This window comes from Papio anubis, chromosome 4, assembly GCF_008728515.1.
Source record: "Papio anubis isolate 15944 chromosome 4, Panubis1.0, whole genome shotgun sequence".
Taxonomy (NCBI): Eukaryota; Metazoa; Chordata; class Mammalia; order Primates; family Cercopithecidae; genus Papio; species Papio anubis.
Genome location: NC_044979.1, coordinates 145191310 through 145214798, shown reverse-complemented (window position 1 = coordinate 145214798; position 23489 = coordinate 145191310). Strand labels below are relative to the sequence as shown.

At 41.4% G+C, this 23489-nt stretch overlaps 1 protein-coding gene across 6 annotated transcripts in view; it reads left to right on the top strand.

Annotated features, from left to right (window-relative positions):
* The window catches only part of SDK1 (sidekick cell adhesion molecule 1), a 653438-nt gene that overhangs the window by 162578 nt on the left and 467371 nt on the right, over positions 1-23489 (top strand). The window contains exons 1-3 of one of the 6 annotated variants that reach the window (XM_031665632.1): positions 10692-12639; positions 12836-14614; positions 15071-15190. The exons of 3 other annotated variants lie outside the window; for them this stretch is intronic. In XM_031665632.1, the coding sequence (XP_031521492.1) occupies positions 15084-15190 (107 nt within the window). In that variant the 5' untranslated portion in view covers positions 10692-12639; positions 12836-14614; positions 15071-15083. Of the gene's footprint in view, positions 1-10691; positions 14615-14834; positions 15191-23489 lie in introns of those variants that run through there. 2 more of the 6 variants (XM_031665631.1, XM_031665630.1) reach the window with 2 other exon arrangements.

Genomic DNA, 23489 nt, shown 5'->3' with positions numbered 1-23489 from the left:
TAGTGTCCAAGCCTTCTTCTGGAAGTTACAAGCCTTAAGTAGCCTCCAGAGTTCCAAAATAGTTATACTGGACAGACTCTGCCAGTGCAATTGTTGTCCAGGTGGGAATACAGACTCCTGGTTCTCTCTCCTCTGCCATCTTCCCAGAATCATCCTCTGGATCATTTCTATAACTTGAAAAAAAATAATTGTGGAATTTGGAGGTATTTTTCTAGGCTTTATGATCTTCTCCTGAATGTTACTCTTTGTCCAGCCTTTTTAAATTTGTGGTATTAGTATCCAGACAACCGTGATCCTCCAATCAGAAATAATGATAGCAACTCCAAGTCTGACAAACCATGATGAGACTACTTCTAATTGGGATTGTTAAATTATCACACTCATGCATTCCTGTGAGGGAAGTCTTTTGCTTCTGTGGTGGGTCGTCTGTGGAGGGCACATCTGCCGGGGACCTGTGAAGGCTGGGCAGTGCCTCAGTGCCAGTCAGCGGCAGGGTCAGCTTACTGGGAGCCCTGTTTGTGCTGCCCCACACCAGTTCCTGGAGAAAATCACCTTCAGAAAGGCTCAGCTGGCGATTTTTGAATTACCTGGGTCGTTCTGAATGTGCTATTGGTTTTCAGTAAATACAGGTCTAATACTTTACATTTTACCTGCAGCAGATTGTGGCTTTGTTTGGTTGCCTTTTCAACTTTCAAAGAAAGCCTTTTTTTTTTTTTTTTCCCCTCACTATTTGAAGGCTGTTTCCCAGGCCAGACGTTATCTCCAGCTCTGACACATAGGTGCTTGACCTGGTCATTCACACCGATGTTTCTAAATCACCCTTTCATACCATTTTTATTTATTAGTACCTCTTTAAATGAAAGAATTATTTGATAAAGTCTTGACTCTCTTTCCTACAAGTTGTTTGTGACCAGTAGTTGCACTGATTCTCAAAACAAGTGAATCTTCCACCAGTCCCTATCTGTGATCCTTATCATGTGTAATGTATTTCCCACCCTGTGTTATCCACAGGATTCTTCATTCATCACCTACGATGCATCAGGTAGAGTGCCAGACACTGGAATCAGAAATATGATAGCAACTCACGTATGCTGTGTGATCAGTAACTATCTGTTGAATGAATACATGACTGAGTGTGAGTTAATGAATGAATGAGTTGCATTTGCTTTGGAGGAGCTGTCTGTCTTCAGGAGAGAGAAACTTATAAGCAGACATTTTCAATTCGGTGTGCAAAGGACAATAATAGATGTGTATACAGAGGGCCTTGGGAACACTGCAAAGATGTTTGTTTTTCATATGCACTGAACCCACATTCTACTTCCCAGTTGCATGCCGAAAATCTATTCTGTCAGATTTGTGTTTTGATCACTTAAGGCCTCTGTTACCAGAACAAATTATGCAGATTTCTCAATCACATTTGACATTTCTGGCTCAATATTATGAACCTGATCAGATCCCGTTGTTGTGTAATATATTTTGGATGTATGTCTTCCCCACCTATCTCACAGGTTTGTTGTGAGGCATAAATGAAAATAGTATGTGAATATGTGTAAACCACTATGCAGAAAACATGCAGGTTAAGCTGTCACTCTGGGTGATAGTTGTTCATCACTGTCTATGGTAACTGACCTAAAAAACAACAACCACTAGGAACAAGAAAAGAAGATTTTTTTTTTTTTTTTTTTACTGGAAGAAATACAGTAGATACTCAAATTCAAATTGCATGCCAATAGAATAGTTTCCTGGACAAGGATGAATCGAGAAAGGACATTTAACAGAAATTGACCTTGTTTTTGTTACAGTGACCTGAGACTGTCAGGCAGTAGTCTTGCATAACTACCATATAGTGAAACTTCTGAAAATCTCCATGGTAACATGAAGAGAACTGTATCATAGAGCGCGGTGTATACCTCCACGGACTGTGATCCAGGAAGAAAGATCTGTTTCCACTCCCACACACACTTGCTCACAGGTTCACCTCTGTTCTATCCTAGCACCTCAGACACCTGCTTCCTCACTGGTAATTGTGATGATATTTTTCTCTAAAAATCTATTTTGTAACTCATTCTTTCTGATTTTACTCTCAACCCCCTTGGCACCTACATTGGATGAGATAAAGGTGTCACTGTAGGGCTATAAACTTTGTTATGATGAAGACACTTGAGACATAAAATGTATGCTCTAACTGCAGACCTGTGCAGAACGCGAGTTTGAACTTCAAGTGACTTTTGTTCCAGCCTTGATATTCAGATGCAGTGCACTAATTTGCCCTTATTGGCATCCTGCTTAATAGATATTCCTAAGCCTTTTTACAAATAGTTGAATGTTTGAGGAAGACTTTATGGCTGTCCAAGTGTTTACTCATATAATCCAGTTTGATCCTCACCTTGTGAGATAGTCAGGGTCGGTAGGATGGTTGTCATTTTACAGATGAGGAAACATTTTCTGATGGGAATTCACCAACCTGTGGCTGAGCTGGAACCAGAACCCAGGCCTGTGTCCTTGTACTCAGGTTGCCACAGCATTCCTCCTGATGTGCCCAGCAGCAGGATTCTAAGGGACCTAAGCCCCCTCTGCCAACAGTGTCCCCTCTTAGCTACTGGTGTGATATGTAGCTGTGAGTCCAGGGTGGGTATTCATATATTTTTGATTGACCACCAGCTTAAAACTTCCCATGCCACACCACACCGCACATCTATATCTTACTTTGCAATCATTATCATAAGCTTAGGGACTTTACAGAAAGTCGTCCTTAAAGTGTTGCTAAAAATACATGGCAACTACAAAAGGAGACATGGTCCTTTTCTTATTTCTTCTCCCCTGATTATAAACAATAAAAGCCACAGCTTCGTGCTGAGAAAGGATCAGCAGGGAATGATGGACATTGTGATTTGGCCGCTGACATTTTCTAACATGACTTTTTTTTTTTACATAAGTAATTTGAAGTTTTTGTTGATTATTGTCTTCCCTTCCTTTCTGACAGAGTAACATTTTTTTTTTTGCCCATAAAAATCAAGTAGAGCAATGCATTTCCCATGCCATCGTGTCTCCCATCTTGTAGCAACCTGTAATGTATAAAATGAAAGCCTTCCCACCTTTACGCAAATTTTTGTTTTCCTTATTAAGAAAGAAAGTTCATCTGAAGCTGGAGGTTTTTTTTTTTCTTTTCCTAACTAATATTAGTCTATATTTTAATAGTAGTTTCCTAAAGAAAATATGTCAGCATTAAAAAGAAAGGTGATACTATGTTTTAGAAAATGCCCTCATGGCTTAGATTTTAAAACTAATGCTTCTGTTAAATGTTTTGGCTTTGAACAAAAAGCCTCCTCGAGAAATGCTATTTCCCATTGCACGATTTCTTAAGTGTCTGGGTTAAAGTTCATATTCTCTATCTTTTTACATCTGGCAAATAGACCCAGAGAATGTTTTTGTTTCATCTAACAGTTATATCTACAGATCTGACCAGACTGCCTGCACACATCTATATTTTTGCACTGACAGCATAAGTGTATGTTTTGTATTTCATTGTAGCGAAAGTACTTCGCATATGCTTATAGTAGGTTGAAGTATTTTTAGACCAAACGTGAATCCACCATGTTCCATAAACTAAAATATATTTAATCTTAGCAGAGTAGACTTGGCGGAATGGCTGACTTTAAACATAAGCTTAAACAAAATGATGAGTTCATAATTATTTAATGTAAACTGAATAAGGTTGAAGGGCCCTGTGGGGTCGATTTCAAAGTACTTCAATGATTACACATTATAGACTGCCTTTCCAGTAAAACACTATTCAGGTGGGAGACTGGCTGGCAGCACTATAAAGTACCTAAATGGTTTCAGACTAAAGAATCTGTTAGTTTTGTAGGTTTAACATTCTTGACACTTAATAGGATTTGAGATTCCATTGTAGCAGCAGCTTTTATTGCATGATACTTTAATTGAATGCCTTAGAGTAAAATGAAATTAACAAAGGCAGTATTAAATTATGGATGTTCCTTTTTTTATCATTTGGCTAAGAATTCTGCAGAGTTTCTTTTCTGATTATATTATTTTAAATTGATTGATATGAAAAAATAAACACACTATCTTTAGGACTAGGTATACCATCTGGTCCAAGAAATTCTGAATAGATTGTATACAGAGCTGGAGTTGGCCAAGTTGTCTCTCCTACGCTTCAGAAAGCAATTACATTAGGGCTAGAGTAGTTTAAAAATGGCCTGCAATAAATCCCCATTCTTGAGTGGATAAGAGCAAGGCAGCTCTGTCTTCTATGTTGTAGCTACCAGAGTGACAACGTATTCTGAGACAGATGGGAGACATTGAATAGTAGTTGATTTTTGTTTGTGAAGTACTGTGGCAAAGCCAGTAACCCATTTTTTTTTTAAATCAAGGACAAATTTAACCAAATCTGACCTGTTTATGTTTAAACATCCATGATTGGAAAACCATTTTCCTATTTGTATATTGATGATCTTTATATTGCTTCTCCTTTTCTCTAATACTATTTAAAATGAAAATAATCTGCAACTAAATCAAAATCTTGAAAAAAATAATAAAACTAAGATGATGAGCATGATATAAGCAAGATAGTAGAATCAGAAGCCTCAGTCTCTACTCCCCTGACCCCACACACACAAAAAGGTGAACTTACAGCTGTCCACAGACTAGAATATCTTTTTGAAAATGTCAACACTTGGAAACAAGCCTGAGAAACCTGTGTGGTCTGCATAATTGAATGAAATCTGAATTAGGAGGGTGAGAAAAATGGTCTCACTCTGACCGCACTGCCCCTTCCCATCTCCCAAGTTGGCACAGCGCCAGACTGAGAGGATTTTCCTGGACCAACAGTTTCTGCAGCAGGGAAAGAGAACCAGAGGCAGTCATCCAGTGATGCTAATGTTCTAGGATGCTTCACAAGAAGCCCACTCTAGTCTCACCTCATAGGAAACACTAAGAGAAACAGCTTGGCCACAGTGCCTAGGGTCAGGTAGAAACAGAAAGGAGGCAGAGGTCATGGTTACCAGCACATGGATCTTAGAGGTACCTCTGTGTTTCTGGCAGCTGTGGCTCCCAATAGCAGATACCAGCCAATTTCATAACCCACATGCAAAGCTGAGCTGGTTGCCTTCATTAACATGGTAGGAATTTCAACCTAGTCTGAGTTCCTAGAATGCTGTTCTCCCTGGCTACCCCCAGAGCCCACCCAACAAGCCTGCACAGGCTGGAAGATATTCACCTCCTCCCATTTCAGAGAAGCAAAGGGCTAGACCAGCTTGACCCAAGAAGTCAAGCTGTGGTTCCACCTAGCTAAAAGGCCCACCCAACCACCCTGTGCAGGCAGGGACTCCCACCTCCTGGCATTTTGGAGAAATGCAGTGGCTAGTCTTGCTTGATCCAGAAGGTCAAGCAGCAGCTCTCCTCAACCAAAAATCCTGCCCAATGACCCCACCCTAGCAGGGAGACTCCCACCTCCACAGATTTCAGAGAAATGAAGAGGTTAGTTCAGCTTTACCTAGGAAGCCAAGCAGTAGTTCCACTCAGCCCAAAAGCCCACCCAGTGACTCCACCAGGCAGGGAGACTCCCACCTTCATGGATTTCAGAGAAGCATAGAGGCTAGACCTGCCTGACCAGGAGGTCAAACAGCCACTCAGCTCAGTCGAAAGCCCACCTCATAGCTCCACCCTGACAGTGAGGAAATCCTGAATCATGAATTTTCTAAGGAACATAGCCTCTTGTCTGCTTGTCCCAAGCAATGACTCCACTAACCTCAGAGAACAGCCTATAGCCCTGCCCAACGGTAAATATCAATAGTGGCCAAGGAATACATCCTATAACTGGCCTGACCAGAAGTCATTGCAGTACTCAGCCAGCAATCTCATCAAATAGGGAAGCCAGGCCCACAACTGCACCTGACATCAGAGCAAGAGAAGCAGCCCAACTAAGTTGTAAACTCACATTAAGCTCTGCCTGTCCAGGATTATCACCGGATGGCCCTTCCAGAATCACAGTCTAGATGAGATAGTGGAAATCTATTCCTGTCAAAGAACACCTGTAAAGGCCAGAAAAGGGGACTGTCTTCTCAAATGTGCAGGTAACACAAGGATTACAAAGAATCAAGGGAATTGTGACACCTACAAAGAAAACTAATAAAGCTTCAATAGTAGACCCCAAAGAAATGGAGATCTATGAAATGGTTGACAAAGAATTCAGAATAGTACTCATAAAGAAGTGAGTGAACTACAAGAATCTATGGATAGAAAATTGAATGAAATTTAGAAAACAGTACACAAAGCAGGAAATTTGACCAAAAATATAAACAATAAATAATAATAATTTAAAAAGGACAGAAATCTTAGAGATGAAAAATACAGTGGCTGAATTGAAAAATTCAATAGAAAGCTTTGGTAGAAGACACTGTCAAGCAAAAGAAAGAATTAGTGATCTGGAAGACAGAACATTTGAAATAATCGAGAAGAGCAAAAAGACAAAAGAACGATAAAGAATGTAGAAAGCCTATGAGAGTTATGAACACTGTCAAGAGATCATACTTTCGTATAGTGGGAATTAAGGACAACAGAGAGAAAAAAGCATGAGAAAGCATATTTAAAGAAATAATAGCTGAAAACTTCTCTGATACAGGAACAGATGCCAATACCCATGTTTTAGGCTGTTCTTGCATTGCTATAAAGAAATACCCAAGACTGGGTAATTTATGAAGAAAAGACGTTTCATGCGTTCATGGTTCTGCAGACAGTACAGAAAGCACGGTACCCGCATCTGCTTCTGGTGAGGGCCTCAGGAAGCTTACAATCTTGGCAGAAGGCAAAGGAGAAGCACTTGTCTCACATCACTAGAGCAGGAACAAGAGGTGACCGGAAAAGGTCTCCAATTCTTTCTAACAACCAGATCTCATGTGAACTCATTACCATGGGGAGGCAGTAAGCCATTCATGAGGGATCTGTCCGCATGACGCACACACCTCCCACCAGGCCTGACTCCAACAATGACGATCACAGTTTTACCATGAGATTTAGAGGACAAATATCAAATCATATCAACCCAAGTACAGAAAGCAGAGTTCTCCAATCAAATTCAACCCATAGAAGAGTTTACCAAGGCACATAGTAATGAAATTATCAAAAATCAAAGACAAAAATTCCGAGAGCAGCTGTTTCTCCTAGTGTTTCCTATGAGGTGAGACTAGAGTGGGCTTCTTGTGAAGCATCCTGGAACATTAGCATCACTGGATGACTGCCTCTGGTTCTCTTTCCCTGCTGCAGAAACTGTTGGTCCAGGAAAATCCTCTCAGTCTGGCGCTGTGCCAACTTGGGAGATGGGAAGGGGCAGTGTGGTCAGAGTGAGACCATTTTTCTCATCCTCCTAATTCAGATTTCCTAATTCAGACTCCTTTGTATACTTCATATACAAAGGAGTACCAATACTACCATCAGTGGATTTCTCAGCAGAAGCTATGCAGACATGGAAAGAACAAGATGGTATATTCAAAGTGCTGAATTTATATTTATATTTTACAATAAAGTGTTGAATATCTCACACAAGGGTATCATACTGCATATCAGTAGTTGAGGAAAATATTAAAATTCAAAATTTGAATTTAGTGTGTGTTGCTTTTGCATCACTGTAAAGTTGAAAAATTGTAAGTTGAACTCCTATAAGTCAGGAATTGTCTGTACTTCCAAAAATCTTTTTACAAAGCCAACATTACCTTGGTACCAAAGCCAAACAAGAACATTATAAGAAACAGAGTTAAAGGTCAGTGTTCTTGATGAACATAGATGCAAATTTCTCAACAAAATAATAACTGAATTCAACAACACATTAAGGGGATCATTCATCATGATCAAGTGGGATTTATTCTTCAATACAAGGATGGTTCACCATACACAAATCGATAAATGTGATATATCACATTAATGGAATGAAGGGCAAAAGCCATGTGCTCATTTTGTTAGATGCCGAAAAAGCATTTGACAAAAATTCATCTTTTTATAAAAATTATCAGCAAATTAGTTATAGAAGGAGTGGACCTCATCACAATGAAGGCCATACATGAGAAGCTACACAATTAAAATTATACTCAATGGTGAAAAATTGAAAGCCTTTCCTCTAACATAGCCAAACATGCCTATTCTTGCCACTTATATTTAACATAGCATTGAAGTCCTCACCAGAGCAGTTAGGCAAGAAAAATAAATACAAGGCATCCTAATAGGAAAGGAGGAAGCGAAGCTGTCACTGTTAGCTGATAACATGATCTTTTATATGTAGAAAATGCTACAGACCCCACCAAAAAAACCCTGTTGGAACTAATAAATGAATATATTACAGTTGCAGGATACAAAATCAACACATAAAAATCAGTGGCATTTCTATATGCTAACAATATGAACTATCTAAAAGGATATCAAGAGAACAATTTCATTTACAACAGCTACAAAAAATTCTTAGGAATAAATTCAAACAAAGAAGTGAAGACCTTTACACTGAAAACTATAAAATGTTGATTAAAAAATTGAAGAAGATACGAATAAATGGAAAAATATTTTATGTTGATGGATTGGAAGAATTAATATTGTTAAATAGCCATACTACCAAAGCCAACCTACCAATTCAGTGCAATTCTTATCAAAACTGCATAATTTTTCATAGGAATAGAAGAAACAATTCTAAAATTTGTGTAGAAACAAAAATACTCCCAAATAGCCAAGGCAATCATGAGCAAAAGAACAAAGCTGAAGGCATCATACTACCTGGTTTCAAACTATACTACAGAGCTGTAGTAATTAAAACAGCATGGGACTGGCCAAAAGAAACATCAACAGATGAAACAGACTAGAGAACCCAGAAATGAACCCAAGCATATGATTTAAATTTATTTTATTTTTCTTCTTCTTTATTGTTAGAGAAAGGGTCTCCCTATGTTGCCCAGGCTAGTCTCAAACTCCTGGCCTCAAAGGACTCCTCCCTGAGCCTCTCAAAGTGCTGGTATTACAGGCATGACCCCCCATGCCTGACCCATTCAACTGATTTTCAACAAAGGTATTATACCAAGAATATGCAATAAGAAAAGGATATCCTCTTCAATAAATTACTTCAGGAAAACTAGATATCCATACACAAAAGAATGAAGTTGGATTCTTATTTCACACCATATATTAATATAAAAATCAACTCAATGTATTAAAGGCTTAAATATAAGATGAGAGACTGTAAAACTAATCTATAGAGTAAGAAAAAATATTTACAAACCATACATCTGATAAGGGGTTAATATCCAAAATATATAAGGAGCTCAAACAACTCAATAGAAAGAATACAAAAAAAATCTAATTAAAAAAATGAGCAAGGGAATGAAATAGACATTTCTCAAAAGAAGACATACAAATGGCTGACAGATACATGAAGAAATGGTCACATCAGCAATCACTAAGGAAATGCAAATTGAAACCACAATGAGAAACTACATTTCACACCTGTCAGAATAACTTTTCAAAAAGACTGTATAACGTGTGTTGACCAGGATGTGAAGAAACGGGAACCCTGTTGGTGGAAATGTAAATTAGTATAGCCATTGTGGAAAACTATGTGGAGATTCCTCAAATAACAAAAAATATAACTACCATATGATCTAGCAATCCCACCTCTGGGCATTTACCGAAAAGATTTGAAATCAGTTTGTTGAAGAGTTGTGTGCACGCCCATGTTCACTGCAGCGTTATTCACGGTAACTGAGTTATGGAATCAACCAAAGAGTTCATCAACAGATAACTGGGTAAAGAAAACGTACTTACACATAATGGAATACTATTCATCCTTAAAAATGAAGGAAATGCTTTCATTTGCAGCAGCATGGATGGAATCAGAGAACATTATCCTCAGTGAAATAAGCCGGGCACAGAAAGTCAAATACCACACAATCTCACTCATCTGTGAATCTAAAATAATAACTCATAGCAGCAGGGAGTAAAATAATGGTTATTGAGGCTGGAGGGTAGGGGGAATGGGGAGGTGATGGTCGAAGAGTTAAAAAAGTCTCAGGCAAGAGGAATATTTTTTTTAGTTCTGTTGCTGAGCATGGTGAATGTAGTTAATAACAGAGAATTGTACACTTCAAAATGTCTGAGAGTAAATTTTAAATGTTCTCACCATAAGAATCATTAAATATGTGAGCTGACGGATATGTTAACGAGATTGATTTAATTATTGTGCATTTTATTCATCGATCATAACATTACTTTGTACCCCATACATTTATGCAATTGTGAATTGTCAATTTACAATTAAAAAGTTTTTTCAAAGATTTTAAAAAGAGGAGGCCGGACTGCTTAGGACATGTGAAAACAGAAGAGAAAATATAGGAAAACATTTCAAATTAAATAATTATTTTCTTTTTTTTTTTTTTTTTTTTTTTTTTTTTCAGACGGAGTCTCTGTCGCCTCCAGGCTGGAGTGCAGTGGCCGGGTCTCAGCTCACTGCAAGCCCGGCCTCCCCGGGTTCACGCATTCTCCTGCCTCAGCCTCCCCGAGAAGGCTGGGACTACAGGCCTCACCACCTCGGGCTAGTTTTTGTATTTTTAGTAGAGACGGGTTTCACCTGTGGTCAGCCAGGGATGGTCTCTGATCTCCTGACCTTCGTGATCCGGCCTGCCTCGGCCTCCCACAGTGCTGGGATTACAGGCTTGAGCCACCACGCCCGGCCAATTATTTTCTTAACAGACTATTGGTGTAACTGCTTTATAAGTAACTGTCTACTGGATAGAAAGGGGGAAGAAATTTGAACATATCTGGGAAATTACTTAGTAAGTTTAGGCATTTAATTTAAAAACATTTGCCCATGATTATAAAACTTCTAACTTCAAAGTATGAAGAGTGAGAAAAAAGACAGCCTCTTAAAAAGGTCCCAAGCATGACAAAAGCAGATCTTGGTTGAGAGTGGTTGCTTCTGCTGTCAGTCACATCACCATCCTGTTCAATGTGAAATTATCTCTTTTTCCCCCATGCAAAATAGTAAGATAAATATTCCTTGAGCAAATGTGGTCTTTATTTCAAATTGACAGTTTTAGCGATTGCTTACTTTTATTAGGTTATGGATCTTGTTTTCTGGATTTGTCAAATAATGCAGTTGTGGTCATATAGGTAACACAAATGTGGTTTCATTGAACATAGGAAAAGCTGGGATTGCAGTGAAGTAGAGAGAGAAGAAGTGCTCTCCTTAAGTACTCCTGCTTTGTTCTTCTCTTTAGGGTTCTGTCTGTTAATTTCTCTCTTTTACTCTTTCCCTTCTTCCATCCTTGTCAAAAGCATTTATATACTGTACAGAAGCATGTCTTGGATGACTTAAAGTGCAGCCCCCTTTTATAGCTATTATCTTCCTGCATAATCAGTAATCTCTGTTTTCCACTTGTTGCAGAGTTAATCACAGCTTTCTAGTGAATTCTCACTCTAGAATAGAGGAATATGTGATATTAATTGAAACAGACTTCCTACAGGGCATTTTGTAGCTTTTCTCCTCTTTCTCACCTAAAAACATACCAGTTAGTTTTGTGTTCAGGACCTTAAATCCTGGCCTAGCGACGGTCATACATTGTGAAACAAATAAGGAGAGAGAAGGTTATAGTTAATACTCTTATAAGCCTCTCCACGTACAGGGACACAGATAAAAATGCAAAGACAGCACTGGATGTCTTCTGACTAATCAAGTTAGTTCTGCATCTCAGTGGATGGACTGACATGCAGTACAGCCTATTTGCCTTAATACCGATGAATTTTTATACAGTGAGTACGTTCTCTGGTCCTTCTGTCTCTGATGAAATGGATGTTTGTGTTAGGGCTAGAGGGAGAAAAGAGGCATGCTTTAACTATTATCTGTGCCTGGGCTTTACAGTTTTCCTTTTTAAAACAAGTTTTGGGGAATACACATAGGTAGTACTACTCTACAGCTGGTACCCTACTACTCCTTTGGGATCCTCCAGCTCCTCCACACCCCTACCAACACACTAATCCATGTAAAAGTCATATTACTGGAGCTCCGCCGCATCTTTTCAGATATCAAAGCAAATAGAAGAAATAGAGTATAAACATCGTTCTCTTCCTCTGCACAAACAGAATCGGTAGACATCTGTCCCCATACATTTTAGTGGTGGTTGACATAAACATTGTTTTGCTTTTCAGGTTGCAAATAGGAAATGAGACTTGACAATATATTCGTGTCATTAAAATTCTTTATTCCAGAAAAGACTTACTATTGAAATCTCTCTCTCTCTCTCTCTCTCTCTCACACACACACACACACACACACACACACACACAAAATCAATCCCATAAAGAAAACTTTTCTCTAGTGTACTATTGCCGTTAGTCTTTCTCCTTTTTCCCACCTAATTACCTGGCATTGTTTGAATGATAATTATAATTGACAAAATTCTTTTCTCTATACATAAGCATCTAAACTCTGATTAACTCAGGAAAGCACAAATAAAATACTTCTTTCATTTGCAGAAAGGCAAGGGTGACAGAGCATAGCAACATGATGAAACTGATCACACTGGAGCCTTGTACACATGCTGTGTTCCTCTCACTTGAGCTTACCCTAGAGATGAACCTGTGTGAAAAGAGGTAAATACCGATAGGAACTGAGGGCAATTCTAGAAAAACTAATGGCATTGGTTTAAAAAAAAAATTTAAAAATTAAAAAAAATAAAAATAAAAATCCCTTCTCCTCAATTTCTGTATCTAAGTGATTCCTGAAGTACCTTTTTATAAATACGAAGTATCATTCCTCTGAATGATCATTTCTTTTTGTTTTTTTCAGCTGGCCCGAGCCCTACCTGTCCTTTCCTTATAGAATACTGGCCAGGTCACCACGAAACAGTTAACTCGGAGATGCTGTCTGAAAACCTCTCTGAAGTTGACCTGCATGGCAGAAGTGTAGCAAGTCAGCTCTCTCTGCTGTCCCTCACCTGTTCTGTAGCTTTGTGAAGTTCTGCATGAAAGCATTTCAACATAAGACATGGTTTCATTGGGGCCCTTCTACCTCAGGACCGCTGGAGTCTGTGTGGCTGTCAGTGTCACATGCGGATGGCACAGAAGCCACTCTCAGAAGTCTGAAGAGAAAGGAACTGAATAGGAGAGTTAGTTTCTTAGAGAGGCAGTGGGAGGACTGCAGGGCAGGCTCTTGGGAGTAACTCTAAGAATCATGCCAAAGACCTCCTGTGCGCCGGGGAGTGGACAGTCTCAAAGCTGCGGCCCCACCTCCCGGCCCGGGACCTCACTCCCTCTGCTTCGATTGCAGCAGGAAGCCACTCTGCGTCCGCTGGCTCCAGGAGAGAGTGCCCGGGCACCAGCTTCTACAGCAGCGTCCCCGCCTCTCGACACTTCTGAGTGGCCACTGCTGCCGACACCAGACACCCTCATGGGTGCGCTTGTCGGAAGAACAGCAGAAACCTGGTCTCCCCTTGCATCTCCCTCCATTTCCCGCAACAGGGTGTGCGGTCAGTGTGTGAAACTCCACAAGGAGTCTGAGAAATGCAGTCTTGCGCTTTGTAGCTTCTGCCAGGCCGGAGGGTCTGTGCAGAGGGGATGAGGTGGGGGAGAACAAGTCTCTCTGTGATATCTGCCACCCAGTCTGCATTTGAAGTGCGATTATCTCCCGAAGGCAAAGAATTAGAATTCTGCATGCTGTGTGATTCTGACGCCATTATTCCTATACCTTTTGGTCAGGGGTGTCCAATCTTTTGGCTTCCCTGGGCCACGTTGGAAAAACGACTGTCTTGGGCCCCGCATAAAATATACTAACACTACCAATAGCTGATGAGCTAGAAAAAAAAAATCCTGTAATGTTTGAAGAAAGTTTATGAATTTGTTTTGGGCCATATTCAAAGCCGTGCACGGGTTGGGCAAGCTTGCTTTAGGTCATTTGTATGGCGTGTCAAGCAGTGCTACCCAATCGCCCTTGCGTCTCCCAGTTCCCAGAGAAGAGAGAGAATTCAGGCCTGACCCTGTAGGCTGCGTGAGTCTCCTGCTCAGTCCTGAGAAGACGACCCGGGCTTGGGGTGGGATTTAGAGGTAGAATAGGACTATTTGCAGGGGCTTCCCCCGTTCCCTGAGCATGGGTTGTCATTGGTTGGCACAAATGCCATGGCTGATGAGCTGTTTTCTGAGGGAGCAGAGTTTGCCCGTATACAAGATATGATAATATTGTTTTTCAAGGGCAGAGCCTGAAAGAATGAAATAGATTGGCCCTAGGGAAGTCCAGTAAGCGGGGAAAGTAATTCCACTTGTAGCTGCTTTTACTGCTTTACAGATGTAAATAAGCGTTCCTAAGCAACCCTTCTTACTACTTTACAGATGTAAATAAGTGTTCCTAAGCAACCCTTCTTAAAATTAGTTATTTGAATGGGGCTTTCTGTGTTAGGTTATTTTAGAAACATTGGTCACGTGTACATACTTTGGGAATTAAAAGAGAAAAGTGGTGACAGGTTGAAAAAGTGTATCTAACTTCTGATCAAACATGGAGCATTAACTCTGCACTTGTATCATCTCATCCTCCTGAAACCCCATGAAAATGATAGAGAAGAAGATCAGGTGTGAGGTAGGAGGGAAAAGGGATTGGAGAGGAGGCAGCAGTGGGCCGTAGATGAGATGGCCTATAAGACCTTTGCAGGATAGAAAGCACTTGGAGGCACAGGAGCTGACCAGCAGAACGAGGACTGTTGCAGGCAGAGAGCCTGCAGATCAATTTACCCGTGTACCCTGGATGGGCTCAAGGACAGGTGGTTGGCGGGGGTGGTGGGCAAGGGGCAGGGCAAAGTGGCCGGAGTGGTGGGAAGTGTACGCACAGCACAGTCGCCAGCTAACTCTGTGCCATTTCCTGCCACCACCTCTCCTGCTTCCCCGGGACCAAATAGTTATTCAGCGGAGAAGTTGAGAAAGACGACCCCGTACTCCAAATGCCAGGTGTAGCAGAGTGGGAGGTGAGGACCTGAGAGGAGAAGTCTGCAGACTGAATGGTGGGGCCACTACCCTGTTTTCTGCTGTCCTTCCCCAGATACCAGCAACTGATGTTTATGTCACAGTTTAGAAGCCGGGGAGCTGTCTCTGAAGAAATGGAATGGGTTCAGAGAGAAGACTTTCAGATATTTATATCTGAAAACAGAAACCATACTAGGTATTTCAACAGAGAGATTTAACACATGGTATTGATTTCTGGAAAGCCTGGAAGACCAGAAAGGATGTAACCAGAGCTAGAAACTTCAGGAAGCAGCTTCCTTCTCTAGGGCGGGGGGAAAGAAGGGAAGAGGCTGAGACTCTTGGAACCAGTCCCTGGGAATACAGCCCCTCTGAGCTGGGCTCAGGCGTCTGAGCAGGTGGCACCACCTGGTAGCTACCAGAGACTTTGAGTGGCATAGTCGACTTGCCCTGAGAGTGCAGAAGCAGCTAGGGGCTACAGGGCTGCTGTTCCTGGAGCTCAGTATGGGCTGCAACAGTGGCAATGGGGAAAAGCCCCTTCTCCCGCCCTCCAGTCTCCTGTGGCTGCTCATTGACAGGTTTGAATGAGGAGTCAGCTGGCAAAGGGGTCTCCAAGGCCAGTCTGCAGAGAATAGTGTGGAAAGGTGGGTTTGGAGCTGAGAAATCAGAAGTGAATGGCCCACACAGAGGCAAATACCAGATCACATGGTTAAAAAATCTGACAGTCGGCCAGGCGTGGTGGCGTGGTGAGACCTCATCTCACTAAAAATACAAAATTAGCTGGGCGTGGTGGCGCATGCCTGTGATCACAGCTACTGAGGCAAGAGAATCGCTTGAACCCGGAAGGTGGAGGTTACAGTGAGCCGAGATCATGCCATTGCACTCTAGCCTGGGCAACAAGAGTGAAACTCTGTCTCAAACAAAAACAAAAGTCTGGCAGTGGTTGCTTTTGGGCTGTGGAACTTGGGGCCAGGGAGTTTGGAACAGGGGAATGCCCATTTTGGGGGCAGAAGCTAAAGTGTGTAGAAATTAACTTGACAGTGATCAAAGAGGTAGCCACCCTGCTTGGTTTGAATCACAGCTCCGTCACTCACTCGCTGTGTGACCTCGGGCAAGTTACTTAACCTCTCTGTGCTTCAGTGTCCTCATCAGTAAATTGGGTCTAACAGCAGTGCCTAGTTCCTGGGAGTTACGAAGATTATTTAATACTCTTAAAGCTCTTAGAACAGTGACTGGTATATAGTGAATATTACATAAGTGCTCGTTTAAAAACAAACAAACAAAAAACCCCTGTACCATTAAGGGCTGAGATAACAGACAAAACCTGAGCTTAGGTGAACAGAAGTATAACCTAGCAACATTATGCTTGGCTAGATCAATCTGCCTGCTGGAACTACAGCCAGTCAGTAGGAGTTGTAGAAACAGGTTGAATCCTTGGGAACTGTTTTGAATAGATATCAGGGCTCCATATTTTACAAGAAGCTGAGGCAGAAGCCATGTTGTATGGACCAGCTCATCATGGTGTAGGCATGAGGAAAGACTGACTTCGTGGCAGATGGTCATTCTGAGGCTCCCTCAGGGTCATCAGTCATGAGCCCAGAGTAGCGCGATGCTGCAGAGGCTGCCATCCCAAGGGATGCGGCTGCCAATGTGGTTGCTGCCTGACCTTCATCCCCTCAGTACCCAGGCAGAGACCGAGTGGGATGGCACCAGTTGCTCCCTTGGGTGGAGAGAACGATTGGAGAAGGATGAGTGGGCTCACAATGGGTGCCCACTCAGCAGAATCCAGTTCCCTATCTCTGAAAGGAGAAATTGTGAAATTGTTTGTGAAATTGACCTTAATCAAGGGTGATCTGTCCGGAGAGTGCTCTAAGGATGCCCTTCTTTTCTGGGTCTTTTGGCCAGATATAGAACAAAGCTCCTCCATACCTGGCATTGCTTTGACACTTGCATGGAGTCAGGCGTGGTGGCTCGTGCCTGTAATCTCAGCACTTAGGGAGGGTGAAGCGGGAGGGTCACCTGAGCCCAGGAGTAGCCTGGGCAACATAGGGAGAAATTGTCTTTCCAAAAAAATGCAAAAAAATTAGCCAGATGTATTGGTTCATGCCTGTAGTCCCAGCTACTCAAGAGGCTGAGGCAGGAGGATTGCTTGAACCCGGGGGTTCAAGGCTGCAGTGAGCTATGAGTGTACCACTGCACTCCTGCCTGGGCAACAGAGTGAGACCCCCTTCCTAAAACACAAAATAACAAAAAAACCTTGCACTGACCTTAAACTGGGCCTCTGAGAACTGCCTGGCTCCAGACCATCCTAGGCCCCCATTTCCATGCCCTGAAATGTCCAGATGCTGACCTGTGACTGCCTGAGGCCGCAGGTCCTGAACCCCTTCACCCCTTTACCCCTTCACCGCAGACTCAACTGCATGTGCTTTCCCTCCTCCCTCTTTGCTTTCCTCTTCTCTTTCTTCTTCAGTCATTTCTAGTGAACATTAGATAATTACTTTGATTGTTTTCCTAAGATCTATGTTCTTGAGGGCATGTACCATGACTTATATAACTTTACATTCATGGTTCCCCTGCCCAAGCAGACCCAGCAGAAAACTAACCTGTGTCTTTCATGTTAGTTGATGAGTAAGTGAATTAACGCAAATCAGGCTTTTATGCTCTCACTCTCTAACCTGCTGCCATCAGGTGCCTGAATATTGCCTTCTTCCCTCCCTTCCTGCCTCCCATTCATCCATCTATCCATCCATCCATCCATCCATCCATCCATCCATCCATCCATCCATCCATCCCGTTTGCTTCTCTGTACCTCTCAGTCTTGAGCTTGTTGACTTATCATCCATCCATCCATCCATCCATCCATCCATCCATCCATCCATCCATCCAAGTACCACCTCCTCCCCCTCCAGTCTCCCATCCACCCATCCATCCATCCATCCATCCCGTTTGCTTCTCTGTACCTCTCAGTCTTGAGCTTGTTGACTTAACATCAGGACCCTTGATGGTTCCTGCCTACAGTCTCCATAACCTTCCTCTAGCACTGGCGTTTTAACATAGAAAGCTTAATGAGTGCATTCAGTTCTGCTTGGAACAGTGAAATGTTAACATTGTAATAACTCAAGCCTTTCACATAAGGGAGAGGAAAAGATTCATTTCACTATAATACTGAGAATTGTGTGGGAGCTAATGGAAAAAGGTCAAAGGATTCTAGAATCCTCCAAATGGGACAATGACAAAAATTAGTACTATTAAGAAGAGTGATGTGCTGTGATGAAAAATATCTACCCAAATGTCCCTTTAAAAAGTTATATTTCCATGTAAAGGTAATAATTTTAATATTTTGATCTGTTTCTGTAAAAGACAATACATTTCTAAATTTGAAGGTAATTTTCCAATATTAAAAGATCCTGTCAATGATTCATTTACTCAGCTTTAAATCTTGTCTTCCATTCCTCTTTGAAAAGACCTGATTATTATTAATAGAGTAATCAGCTCTACCTAAGTTGTATTCTTCATGGATAGAAAAGCTATGTATTTGAAGATCTTTGTGCTCTACAAGAAAATCGTGACCAGCGATTGATGTGACAAACGCTGAATGTTTCAGTGCACAATGACGGTGGCTTTCAACTCATGAAAGGCTTCCTCGCGCCTTAGATAGTCTTCAGGTTTCTTTCTTAGTGCAAACTTTTAAGTAGACCCGCGAGCCTCTGCCCTTTCCAGCTTTTGCATCCTTCTTGTGCCGATTCTATAGCTATTGTCAGCAACTAAGCAATCTTGTTTTTTCTTTAGATTTGGCAAGCTACAAACTCTATCTTTCTAAACCTTCCACTCCTCTGCCACTTACTGAGCTGTTGGAAGCAAGGTTTAAAGTATAAATGGAAGGCCGGGTGCGGTGGCTTACTCCTGTAATCCCAGCACTTTGGGATGCCAAGACAGGTGGATCACCTGAGGTCAGGAGTTCGAGAACAGCCTCAACATGGAGAAACCCCGTCTCTCCTAAAAATACAAAATTAGCCAGGTGTGATGGTGCATGCCTGTAATCTCAGCTACTCGGGAGGCTGAGGCAGGAGAATTGCTTGAACCTGGGAGGCGGAGGTTGTAGTTAGCCGAGATCATGCCATTGCACTCCAGCCTGGGCAACAAGAGCGAAATTCTGTCTCAAAATAAAATAAAATAATAAATAAAGTATAAATGGAGTATCCACATTCACAGTACTGGATTATTTAATGGCAGTGAGTGTGGTTATTCTGGCATCACAGAAATGGAGTGGACTTATGCAGGGGTGGGGGTGGAGAGCCATATTTCTGCACAATGGCAGTTACCTTGGAAGATGGAGGTGAATCTGCCTAAGCTTGATTAGGACCTCAGTAGGGTCCAGGAGCAGGGTGCTCCCTGCCCTGCTCTGGGGAATGTGAAAATCCTCTACTACTGAAGGCCTTTCTAAGGGTACCTCCAACCCCCATATCCTAGTAGTCGGCTGCCCTCAGACTTAGCACATGCCAAATAGCTTTCATTTTTAAGAAACATGCTATCTTTATACAATTTAATGCACTCTTGGAATCTATTTTACATTTTACGATTTTACCTTTTTTTAAAAAAAAGTATCATGAAGTATTTCAGATATACAAAGCAAGCATAAAGGAGAACAGCGTGAATGTGGACACACCCAGCTGATCCCTTGAAGGTGTAAAAGATCGCCAATATGGCTGAATGTCCCTTCCCACATCTCTTGTCCCTCAAGACACAGACACTGACCTGAACTTGCTATTTAACATTCCCCTTTTAGCTTCTTTTTAAATTTTTATAACGATTTTAAAAATAGGAAGAAGAAAAAAAGGAAGGCATATGTAGCAAGGGCATAGCTTTGGGGCACGCTATGGTTTGAATGTTTACTCCCTCTGAATCTGATGTGGAAACCTAATCCCCAGTGTGGCAGTATCGATATGTGGGCTCTTAAGAAGTGACTGGGTCATGAAGGCTCATGGATTCATGGAATAATGGGTTTATGGATTAATGGTTATCATGGGAGTGAGACCGGTGGCTTTGTAAGAAGAGGAAGAGGGACCTGAGTTCACACCCTCAACCCGCTCGCCATGTCATGCCCTGTACTGCCTGGATTCTGCAGAGTCCCCACAGCAAGAAGGCCCTCACCAGACATAGTCCCTAGACCTTGGACTTCTCAGGCTCCATAACTGTAAGATACACGTTCCTTTTCTTTATAGATCACCCAATTTCAGAAACAGAAAATGGACCAACACAGGATGCATCCATGCTCTACATTTCAGAGGTTGGACATCATCCTCTTTCCTCCATTTCATTGGCCCTTGAGACATCTGTTCTAGATCCTCTGTCTGTTGCCCTTTGTGAATTTTTGGACACTAAAATTGGCCTTTAAGAAAATGTTAATGAGCTTAAAAAAAAGATCACTATTGGTATTGTCATTACTACTACAGTATTAAGGACAAACTCTGTGCCAGGCACTCTGCAAGTGTAGCCCCCTTTACTTCTTGCAGCAGTTCTACAAGGCATCATTCTTCCTTTTCTCAGATTGGGTGACAGAGCCTCAGTGAGGGCAAGCAGCTTGTCCAAGGTTAGTGGCACAACTGACTCTAAAATCTTTTAACCACATCAGGTTGTCCTAGCACACTAGACGAAATGTGTTAGGACTCAGACATGTCTGTTTTGCATGATACTTAGATGGGACTATGTGCTGTGGCTGTGATTTTTTTCCCCCCCCTTAGAGGCATGTTGGATAGGGTGTCTTGTAAATTAATACCACTTGTTATGGCAGGCCCCACGAGACTTGGCTTTCAGTACACCCTGGCACCTCCTGCAGTATTGCTGGAAGGGGTCTGATTCAGACCTTATAGATCATTTATATTGCAGAGAGAGGTGTGCAAGGGGCTGGAAACAAATGTAAAGTACACAGAATTCCTTCAGAAATGGGCTCTGAGAGGAATCTTGGTGACTTTAAAGAGCAAAGCAAGGAGGATTGGCTGCACTCATGGAAATTTTCCTTTTACCCCTCGCTGTATCTGGCTGTTAAATGCCTGTCTTCCCGCCGGCATTCTCTTTCTTATTTATCATGAAAAGTTAGATTATGTTAAATTGAAAAGTGACACTGATGTATTAGAACCCATCACGTTAGACTGAGAACTGATACCTGACTTAAAATGTGCCCTTTCTGAAGCATCAACTCTGAAAGTATTTGGTGTTCTTCCCATATTATACAGTTATACGATAAAGTCACAAGAATGGGTTTGTACCCATTTGTATTCTCCTTCGAGTCAAGTAGTAAAATCTGTGGAATTGACTGATTATGCTCAGAATAATATCAGTGAGGGCAATAAATCTAAACTTTGGCTCTCATAAAATGTGTTTCTGGGAAGGTAATGATTCATGATCAGATGCACACACAGACATCATGAGAGTGCTAATAGATTCATAACCTCTGGCTTTAAAAATCATAGACTGTTTTTTGAGCTCAACCAGCCTGCTCTGGAGTTCGACGATGCTGTGTAGTCTTTCTCTTTCTTTGGCTCTCTTGATTTGCTTACAGGCATAAGTTCAGCCTCTTGTGATGTGTTGAAGAGGAAGAAATAATGATTAAAGTGGTAGAAAACAGTTCTGCAAAACGAAAGGGAGAATTGAGTTTGTGTAGGTTAATAAAGGCAAGACTAATATAATGAAGTCTTTAAGTATAAGTGAAAGCTGTGCTAAAGCATTTATACTCCGTGTCCACAGATGGTCGGAGAAAATGGAAGGGGCTTAAATAGAAATGGAGAGGTTTCTTTGGCTGTGAAAAAGAATTTCTTAATCAGGAAGGTAAAGGGCATAGCAGTGGATCTCAGAATGATACTCTGACGCTGTTTTGCTGTTGCTTGCCTTTGCTGGAAGCAGAGATCCTTAAGAGCAGGGCGGCCCCTGCACACTCCCTGCCCAGAGTGGTGCTGGTCCCATTCGTCTTTAACTCCCCTCTCTCTCCCAGCCTACACCCATTCCAGGACGGCACCTGCTGGCCCCACTTTCAATTCATAGCCAGTAGCCAGGCGCAACCACTTCTTACCATCTCCCTCATGACCACCTCGGTTCAAGCCCCACCTTGGTTTAAGCCCCACCTTAGTTTAAGCCAACATCTCCAGGCACTGGGTTCCTTTGGCCGCCCCCAGGTTTAACACCAAAAATGACTTTCATTGTTTTTGATTTCTTTCTTTTGATTATTAAGGCTGAGCATTTTTCAAATATGTATTATTCATTATTTATTTTGAAATGAGTGTGTTGTTTGCTGTACACATTTTTGCCCACTGGCCTTTCAGTTTTCTTGTTTTTTAAAGAGACTAAAGTTATCAATGTCATATAGCCAAGTTTATTACATAATTTTTACATTTAGAAAGTAAGATCAAATTTAGCAATTAGATACTTATCTAAGTTTTATTTTAGATTCACATAAATGTGATCATATGTTTTCTTTCTTTTTCTTTGTTTCTTTTTTTTTTCTTTAGAGACAGGGTCTTGCTCTGTCTCCTGGGCTCTGGAGTGCCCTGGTGCAGTCATAGCTCACTGCAGCCTTGACTTCCTGGCCGCAAGTGATCCTACTGCCTCAGTCTCCCAAGTACCTGGGACTACAGATGTGTGCCATTGTACCTGGCTAATTTTTAAATTTTCATAGAGATGGGATCTCTAACCCCTAGCCTCAAGCATTCCTCCTGCCGTGGCCTCCCAAAGTGCTGGGATTATAGGTGTGAGCCACCACACCCATCCCGCATACGTCTTTTAAAAAGATTTCTCTTTTCCTCTTTTCCCTTTCACTTCTTTCGCCTTTTCTTTTTTTCTCTTTCCCTCCACATATATAAATAGCCTAATGTATATTTTCTTATTTTTCCGTAAAGTCATTTAGCCCCATACAGCCTTGTACATGTACAAAAGGGGTGCGTATGTACACACACACACAGTTTTTATTGCCAATGTTTTAAAAAATTAGATCATATTTTATATGCTTTACTGTATCTTTTCATACTTAATACCTACAAAAAATCATGGAACCCCATTTACATAGATCTGATTTACTCTTTTAAATATGTATAATCTCCCATGCTGTGTATGTCATAATTGATGAAGTTTTTCTACAATTTCTTTTCCTTTGGAAAATCCCCCTGGAATTTTATTTTGCTCTATGGCATGAGTTAAGGATCTAAATTTTTTTAAATGGCTAGTGAATATTTCCTTGATGTTTTCTGAATTATCTATTTCTTTCCTATCGATTTCTCACTCTTCCTTTATTATATATTAATGATTTATATCCACTGTGGTCTGTCTTTAGGCTCACTTTTCTGTACAGATGTCAACTTTTTGTTGTTGCTTTTGAGATCATTCAAATCACTTTTTATGTTGAAGTAACTTTAGACTCATAAAAGAGTTGCAAGAGAGTTCTGGTATTCCCTTCACCCAGATTTCCGTAATGTTAACGTCTTACATGACCCTAGTCCATTCATCAAAAC